This window comes from Anoplophora glabripennis, unplaced genomic scaffold (genome assembly GCF_000390285.2).
Source record: "Anoplophora glabripennis isolate ALB-LARVAE unplaced genomic scaffold, Agla_2.0 scaffold1178, whole genome shotgun sequence".
Classification (NCBI taxonomy): Eukaryota; Metazoa; Arthropoda; class Insecta; order Coleoptera; family Cerambycidae; genus Anoplophora; species Anoplophora glabripennis.
Window position 1 is genome coordinate 32,182 of NW_019417274.1, and position 9,141 is coordinate 41,322.

At 36.4% G+C, this 9,141-nt stretch overlaps 1 protein-coding gene across 1 annotated transcript; it reads left to right on the plus strand.

Moving 5' to 3' along the window:
* The first annotated feature begins 354 nt into the window (after positions 1 to 354).
* Positions 355 to 8,196, plus strand: LOC108913498 (ankyrin-3-like). The gene is made up of 2 exons (XM_018719051.2): positions 355 to 462; positions 4,580 to 8,196. Exon 2 carries the CDS (start codon positions 4,593 to 4,595, stop codon positions 8,055 to 8,057), a length of 3,465 nt encoding a protein of 1,154 aa, XP_018574567.1. The 5' UTR covers positions 355 to 462; positions 4,580 to 4,592; the 3' UTR covers positions 8,058 to 8,196.
* The last annotated feature ends 945 nt before the right edge of the window (positions 8,197 to 9,141 follow it).

Genomic DNA, 9,141 nt, shown 5'->3' on the forward strand with positions numbered 1-9,141 from the left:
CTGTACATATAAAAAAAAAATTAAAAAAGTGAATTTTCCTAGACCGGATTCGAACCCGGGACCCGCGGTTGGAAGGGAAAGAGCATCTACACTGAGCCATCAGCGACTTCATTTATGGGAGTCGTATATCTGTTTCTTAAACATACCATGTTTTTCGAAACATTTCAAAAAAAAACTTCAACAAAAATATTTAGTAGTCGTGGATAAACAAATTTTGTTTAATTATCAACCTAAAATGGTAGTGATCCGTGCACTGAACTACTCTAGTGTACTATGTTTTGTGGTTTGTGTACTGTGCAATAATGTGCATACGTTTTGTTAACCTTTAACATTTAAAGAGTCCAGTGACCGGTATTGTATTTATTTAGGACTTGTTTTCCTGTAATCAGCATTTTTACAACGCAGTGCAAATAACATATTACGGATTTTTTAATAATTAATCATCTCTTGTCGCTTTATCAGGTACGTAAAATTTGTTCTTTGTTGCAAATATATTACCAGAAGGTATTTGACCTTTTAACCTAAATACGATTTTCGTACATTTTTTGCATGTCCCTTACAGTATTAATTTAATATAGATAAGTATGAATTTGAAAGTTTATCGAATTTAATTAATATAGCAAGGTAAAATTTTAGAAATTCGTTGTTTTACTAAGGTCTATAAAAGACAATGAAAAAGGCAATTTACATATATTTTTTAAATGTCTACAAATAATCTATAACCTATAATCATGCAGTGAAAATCAATCAATTATTAAAGTCTGGTGCACAAAATAAATGTTTTAAATGGGCGTTTGCTTGCCTTTCTACTTCGTGACGTCATTTGGTGAGATCCAAAATCGAGGAGCGCGTTTCTTTATATTATTTCACCTTGGTAAACTAGACGGAAGAGGACGAGAAACAGATTACGTTCTCGGTCAAAGTAAATGACGTCAGAATGCATTCACAAAATTTAAATCTTTGCATAATTTGTAGCTTTAAAGAAATTATTTTCTTTTCCAATATTAAGTTGTCAATTATAGACGACAAAATTAGACAGTTCTACAGGAAACTAAATTTCCATTGTCATTTTCAAGTTGCCTTAAGAATAGAAAGAATATTATATCCTTGACTGATCCGGCTCCCTTATTAGCCGGTCCAAGCGAACTGGCGCCTAAAGATACGTATCGGATCTCGGATCTTTGCAAACACAGACAGAACAAAAGTGCCGAGCGGTGCCGTATTCCAACGAATATAGTGGTGAAACAAAATGAAGAGCATTCCGTGTACTGTGGAATTCCACAAGTCGTTTTCTATTGCATATTTCTATTTCCTTTCGCATTTATGGGTACTATCTCTGTTCTAAAAGAATAAGCTTCGGGCTTCGGTGATATATACTATTGAAACCAAAAACATTTTGTTAGTGGGGTTATTCAGTAAATTTTCATAAACGTTCTTATTTTATATACACAAAGTATTGCTCATGATTAGGCAATACAAAATTTCAACTCGATCCGTTGAGCGATTTTCAAGCTGTATGATTTTTAAAATGCGAATATTTGTCTCTGCCGTGGTAACGCAATGACGTCACCGCACGAGACGGTAAGTCGGCTTGGTGCTACTTGCAGGTGAGTTTCTGCATTCACAGAATGTTTTAGCGTTTGTGCATAATAAATTTAAAAAATGGAAGCAAGTTTCGTAAAAGCAGATTCTTCTAATTTGCCAGAAGTAGGTTTTTTAATGGTTATGGATTTTTTAAATAAAAACCACGGCTTATCAGTGTCAGTGCTGAGATGAGAGGAGTGAAAATGCAAAGGTTACGTTTCAATAACGTGTTAAACTTCTTTAAGTACGTTTGTAGCGAAAGTTTTGATGTTTTTGTACAACCAGAATAGTAAATAAGAATAAGGATTTTGCATTTAATTGAACGAAACCATTTCTGTCAGGTTTCAAAGATTTACCTAATCAACTAAAAAATTCTTATTACTATTTTATTCCCATGGATATTACATAAAATCTACCTAATATCTTATAAATATATTAATAATATAATATGTATTATGTATTTTTGTATTAATATTTAGTACTTACAGGTATTTGTATATTCACAAAAAAAATCAACAATGGAAAACACAAGTGTATAGTGTTTCTAGATGATACAAACGTATTTATTACATACCTAAATTACACAGGGTAGTTTTGTTGCTATTAAAATAAGTCATTTTTCAAATAAAAGATATAAAAAAAAAAAATCAAAGTAGAGACTAATAGACTATCGATTTTAGATCCACACGACAGAATTACGGGGAACAATACAAATAATACAATATTTATAATTTTTTTCTGTTTTGTGTCTTCCATATTGCTAACAAAATTGGGTATCTTAACGTACTCAATCGAAACTTAACAGGCAAATAAACCAGTTTGATTTTTTTTTTGATGACTGGCAATATAAAATTCTAATTTTTTGCAGAAAACCTTAAAATTGCAATATCTGTCCGTTAGCAAATAAAAAAAAATGCTTAATGAGCCCATTGAGCCATGGAATGAAGTTAGTAATATTAGCTCACGAGTATCTGAAAATATTCAACAGTTTTTAACGAAATCGGCATTTATTTTTCTCCATTTTTTGAATTTTTCTCAAAAATTGGAATTATTCAATTGTTTTTACCGCAGGAACTGCCAGGGTTCTGACCTCACCCGATTTTTTTTAAATGAGTTCTGGTGTTAATTTAACTATACTCCGCGGTCGAAATTATAGAGAGTGATTCAGACATAATATAAAAACACTATTACCATAATGCGTATAAAATATAAAATGATTTTTATACGGTTCAATATTATTTATCTTTGTGCCGCTCGCTACGCACATCGATAGAATCTATAATCGTCTATAGACTGAGTTACACTGAACGTCGATCTATATTCTATCTCTGTCTTTTGCACTTGGTAGGGAATAGGGAAATGCTTTTTTACTAGGTGTAAACGGACTTGATTTACAAGTCCTGAGAAACGTCATAGCATAAGCGTAGACGAGGGGTCTAATTCCATGGCTATAATAAATTTATAAATTAAAAAAACACAACTGGGACGTTTTAAAATGCTGTAATAATGAAAATGGATCAAAATGCCGATTATAGCAAACCGTAGAAAATATTAGATGTTATGTTTATTATCTTTTTTCAATATTTTCTATATCTTGTTGCCGTTTACGCAGACACGCCAATGGATTTTCGTTCCCGGCACGCTTCATCCCCCTTACTAGTCCAAAAGCTAGCGATGAGTCACTCTCTACAATTTCGACCGCGGAGTATAACAAATAATGAAAATTTTAGGTTAGGTTGAGAAATAATACATAGAAAACGAGGTGCATGACACATCGCCTTCAAACGACGGTGATAGTACGACAAAAAATAAGAATTTTTTGTCTTACGGACTATATGTCTATTTCCTCTTGTTTTCGAGATACAGAGCGACAAAATAAAATTTTTTAAATAGAATTTTTACGATAATTTCCAAACGGTGCGAAATATTTTTATGAAATTGGGTATTTCGGGGTTTTTAAGAACGCCAAATACGCTAGTATTTTTGGATATTTCACAGAGGGCGCTAGTTACGCTACATTCCTATTACATTTTAGGTTCTAATTTTTTTAAGGTTAGGTTCGGGCTCCAATTTCTAATGTACAATTGTATTTTCTAAAAATAATGTACTCTTGTTAGAACTTCCTAATGTGGACGGTTTTCGAGAAAAAAAATCCACGTAACGTAACAATGAACATGTTACGGCCTGTTGCAAAAGGTGACACGGTTCGGCCTCTATAAAATATACAAAAAAATAATTAGACCAGCGTATTTGGCGTCCTTAAAAACCCCGGGAAACCAAATTTCATAAAAATATTTCGCACCGTTTGGAAATTTTCGAAAAAATTCTATTTAAAATATTTTATTCTGTTGCTCTGTATCTCGAAAACGAGAGGAGATAGACATATAGTTCATACCAAATTCTTATTTTTTGTCGTACCATCACCCCCAGAATGTACGGGAGGTCTTTCTGAAGCACCTGTATATTAGACATGATTCATAATCTGAGCTACACAGTAATAAATTAAGTAGTCTAGGACTGCGGAGATTTTAGATTGATTACTTTAAATTTGTAGATTATAATAATAATTAACATGATTTCTAAATATTACGGGTATATTAACCTCACTGCTAAGCACAGATTTAGTTCGCAGAGTAGTTGTTTCCTACAATATAATTAGTAATTACTTCATAACGTCTTTGTACTTGCTTTTTAACATACCTAGATGTTGGTGTCAAAGACTTCAGATGGTAATTTTAAGAAAATTTTAGGCCTTGATATGATTTAGCGTATTTATGAAAAATTTACTACGAAATGCACTCAAAACTCAAATTTTACGAGAGAAGTAGATTCTACGTGAACCACAAATGAACAAAAAAGCGAGGACCATATATTTCAGGAATCGTGGTGTGAGGCCCTAAAGAAAATAATAACTTTTTTTTCTCTCTTTAAAATATTACATTACTAATTTACTGTGAATTTGCCGTTGGCATTGACATAAGATTTTTATTTATAGAATTATCGTCGCAATGGAAATGAAGACGACTTACTATTTTTATGATGACAAATTTTGGATTCCAGTTCCGACAGGATCAGACAACAACAGTTTCTACCATTCTATCTATGGGAAAAGAAACAATGAAAGTGAACCTTATATCGACCAATACGCCGCTGACAAACGTACAAATTGGTCACACTGCCTGACCTCTCTTAAAAACAAGTCATCAACAATGATACCAGGCCTAATCGATATATTAAGGAGATGCTTCTCGGCGTACGAAAAATACAAACATTCATCTGTCGAAGACGAGGCTCAGCTTGCACAATATGCTTCTGATATTGAAGCAGCACAAGAACCAGTTAAGATAGAAGAAGTTACATTTTTGGCAACGTTTGTTAATATGAAAATCGTTCTACTCTCAAAAAATGGAACTAATAGAATTGTGGAACCGGATCATGAAATTATTGAGAGTACTTCGATCACACGTTTTTCCAACTACTTTCAAAGATTAAAAATAGAAGAAGTGTTGAGTCTAGACGGAAATATATTTTCCAAAGTTGTAATTGCTGATGAGAACTTCATAAGAAAGGAACAAGTGGAGTATCTGGAGGCTTATTGGATACGCAGTCTGAATCTTGAGGATTCGGTTAGAAATAAGTGTGAGAGATACGCCAAGGCCTTGTTGAATAAAATGTCTTCTTGGATAGAAGTTTGTCACCATTTGAAAAATCGTCTTACGAATATTTATCCGCAAATGATGGCGGAAATTTTCCAAGAGAATAATCTTCAGAGTGAAAGATCGGAATGGAACGGGTGTAAAGAGTTTGTAAGCGTAGATGGAGACGAACCGAATTTGCCTGAGAAGATGAGTTTAATAAAATTCTATGATCTATTCATCGAGAAAAAGCGTAATATTTTCGTGAATACAGAAAATGTTAATGGTGAAAATTATGCGCAATTTGAAGAATGCCTAGCTAGTCATCGAATTCTAGCCTTGGAAGCCGTTTTAGACAAAGCAAAATGTGAACTTTTTACGTGTTACCAGCGGGAGAGCGAAAACTTCGAGGCGAAGCTGTTAAAGTTTGGAATTGTAAAAAAATCAGATGACAAATTCCATTTCACCCACGACACATTCCAAGAATATTTCTTTGCCGAAAGCATACTAAAGGAATTGCGACTTCAAAACCAAGGAGCGGACTTTCAGAAGTTCCTATTTGAAGAAATATTTTCATCCACGGAATATGCTGCTACGAGAGCTTTCATTGATAGTCGGCTCCGAACAACAACGGATTCATTACCTTCGAACATATTCCAGAATTATCAGTCGCTAAAGTACGATGTCGATTTCAAAAAACACCACTTACAGTGTACCATCCACTTGCTGGCGAAAGAAGGCTGCCTAGGGATCCTCCAGCTCCTATTAAAGTGCATCAATTTCAGACCTGTCAGAGGGAAAAAAATAGAAATCATACATAACGCGACTGAGCTGGACAAAGACACCAGGGAACACATTTTCGGTAACTCGTTGAATGTGTTACGGTACCTTACTCGACACGGAGGAGTTAACATTAAGGATAAGCAAGAGAACATGCCACTGCACTACGCCGCTGAAAAGGGACACTTCGACACGGTTAAGTTTCTTTTAGAACAAGGCGCAAATATCAACGGTCCTGGCAGCCGACGTCAAACGCCGCTACATTTCGCTGCTTTCGGGGGCCGTTTAAATATAGTCAAATTCCTGGTTGAGAGCAACGCCAACACCGATAGCAGAGCATGGGACGGCACAGCTCTCCACTTAGCCATTTCTGGCGACCACTTCGACATCGTCAAGTACCTTGCGGAAAACAGTGGCAAAAATATGATTACAAACGGCAGGTACGAAACGATTCTTGACTTAGCAGCTAGGGAAGGACGGCTGGACTTTGTTCGGCTTCTTGTGGAACATGGTGACGATGGCGACAATGTTAGAGCTCTTCATCTGGCTCTTTACGGGAACCACATGGATGTCGTTGAATACCTCGTGGATCGCGGTGTGGACATCAACACCAAATGCTGTTCAAGCCTTAGTTATACCGACGGGCAGAGGTTTACGACATTGCATGTTGCCGTTTCAAAGGGTAACTTAGAAGCCCTTAAATTTCTTTTACAACGCGGCGCAAACGCTAAAGTTAAATGCGGCAAGGACAACACACCGCTACACCTCGCTGTTTCTTATGGAGATAACGTGGAGATAGTCAAGTGCCTTGTAGAATTCGGTGCAGATTTAAACGCTACCGACGAAAATGGATGTACAGCTTTATATTTAGCCGTCGAAAGATGCCGGACAAACACAGTCAAGTACCTTTTACAGCGCGGTGCAAACAGGAACATCACGGACAATGAAGGCTACTCTGCGCTACATATTGCTGCTCGCGAGAACTACCTCGACTCAGTTAAATTGCTTGTGGAGGCAGCAGCGGATGTTAACGCAACAGACTACTACGGGAAAACAGCGCTGCATTTTGCCGTTTCAGGAGATACGAGTAATTTAGACATTGTCAAGTGCCTTGTTGAGAATGAGGCAAATGTAATTATTAGAGACAGCGAGGGCAACACACCGTTGCATCTAGCAGTGGATGAAGACGTAAATGAAAACAATCCAGACATTGTACGTGTACTTGCAAAGTGCGGTGGAATTAATATCAGAAACTTTTCGGGTGAAACAGCCCTGCATCTAGCCGCCTACAATGACTTGGATGCTGTTAAAGTCCTGGTGCAGGAGGGTGCGGACATCAACATACTAGATTTTAAAAACCACACGCCTCTTCATATTGCCGTATCCCAAGACAGCTTAAACATCGTCGAGTTCCTTTTACAAAATGGGGCACACGCCGATTTTAAAGACGAACACGGCTGCAGCACCGCATTGCACTTCGCAGCGTTAAGATGTGGGTTGGAAACGTTTAAGTTCTTTTTGGAACGGGAACCAGGGTTTAATATTACGGGTAGCGACGGGACCACAGTCCTTCTTCTAGCCGCCGAGAGAGACCTCTTGGATATATTCCGGTTCATTATAGAACGTGGTGCTGACATTAACGGTACACAAGAAGGCCGCACAGCTTTGCACGTGGCTGCAAAAGGGTATAAAGTGGAAAACGTCGAGTTCCTTGTTGAGGCGGGTATGGACGTCAACGCTAGAGATAAGCAGGGTCGGACACCGCTGCATTTCGCTGCAGGACACGGTTGGGCGCCAGTCGTAAAATTCTTCATTGGACGTGTTGAGGACGTTAATGTAAGGGATAGTCAGGGTCGTACTCCAATACATTCAGCTACTCTTAGGGATAGGTTAGACGCTGTGAAAGACCTCGTGGAGGCTGGTGCAGACGTTACAATATGCGACAACGACGGCTTTACAGCCTTGAATTTTGCTAAGTTATGGCTTCCGCTTTCCACAAATTTAGCGTGGTATCTGGAGTCACAAAATAAGGGACAAAAGCGACGGCTAAGCTATTAACTGGAAGAATCCCAGTTTAACGTCTTGTAGTACATATTTGGACAAGAAACGGTTTTCGGGAACATGTAATTATACTCCGCGGTAGAAATTATAGAGAGTGACTCATCGCTAGCTTTTGGACTAGTAAGGGGGATGAAGCGTGCCGGGAACGAAAATCCATTGGCGTGTAAAAGGCAACAAGATATAGAAAATATTGAAAAAAGATAATAAAACACAACATCTAATATTTTTTACGGTTTGCTATAACCGGCACTTTGATCAATTTTAATTATTACAGCATTTTAAAACGTCCCAGTTGTGTTTTTTTAATTTATAAATTTATTATAGCCATGGAATTAGACCCCTCGTCTACGCTTATGCTATGACGTTTCTCAGGACGGGTAAATCAAGTCCGTTTACACCCACTAAAAAAGCATTTCCCTATTCCCTACCAAGTGCAAAAGACAGAGATAGAATATAGATCGACGTTCAGTGTAACTCAGTCTATAGACGATTATAGATTCTGTCGATGTGCGTAGCGAGCGGCACAAAGATAAATAATATTGAACCGTATAAAAATCATTTTATATCTTATACGCATTATGGTAATAGTGTTTTGATATTATGTCTGAATCACTCTCTATAATTTCGACCGCGGATTATAAGTATACTTTAAATATAAGACAGATTTATATTTTTATTGTAATACAATATCTGCGCTAATATACAAAACTCTTAGAAACGTATAGGATCCCAACCCTCCCTCTTTTCCAGTTGTCCTTGAAAATACAAAGAAAAAATACAAACAATATAAAACAAAAATCCATTTGCAGAAATTAAAAAGTCAATATTAAATAAAGTCTTGAACCATTACTTCATATCTGAATCTTGGAAATTTCTGAGACTCTTGGTTATAAATAGGAACAGAAACTATTTTTGAAAGTTTTGTTCTTTACCGAGAGCTTTGTCAACGTTTATTTTTTTTTAATTTAATTTCAATATAGAGATATAAGATTGGGTGAATAAAACAAAAGCATTTGCTTGAAGTAAAGAGTAAAGCTAAAAGCAAACGCTTCAAAGTACCTAGTTTGAATTTGAAGCATTT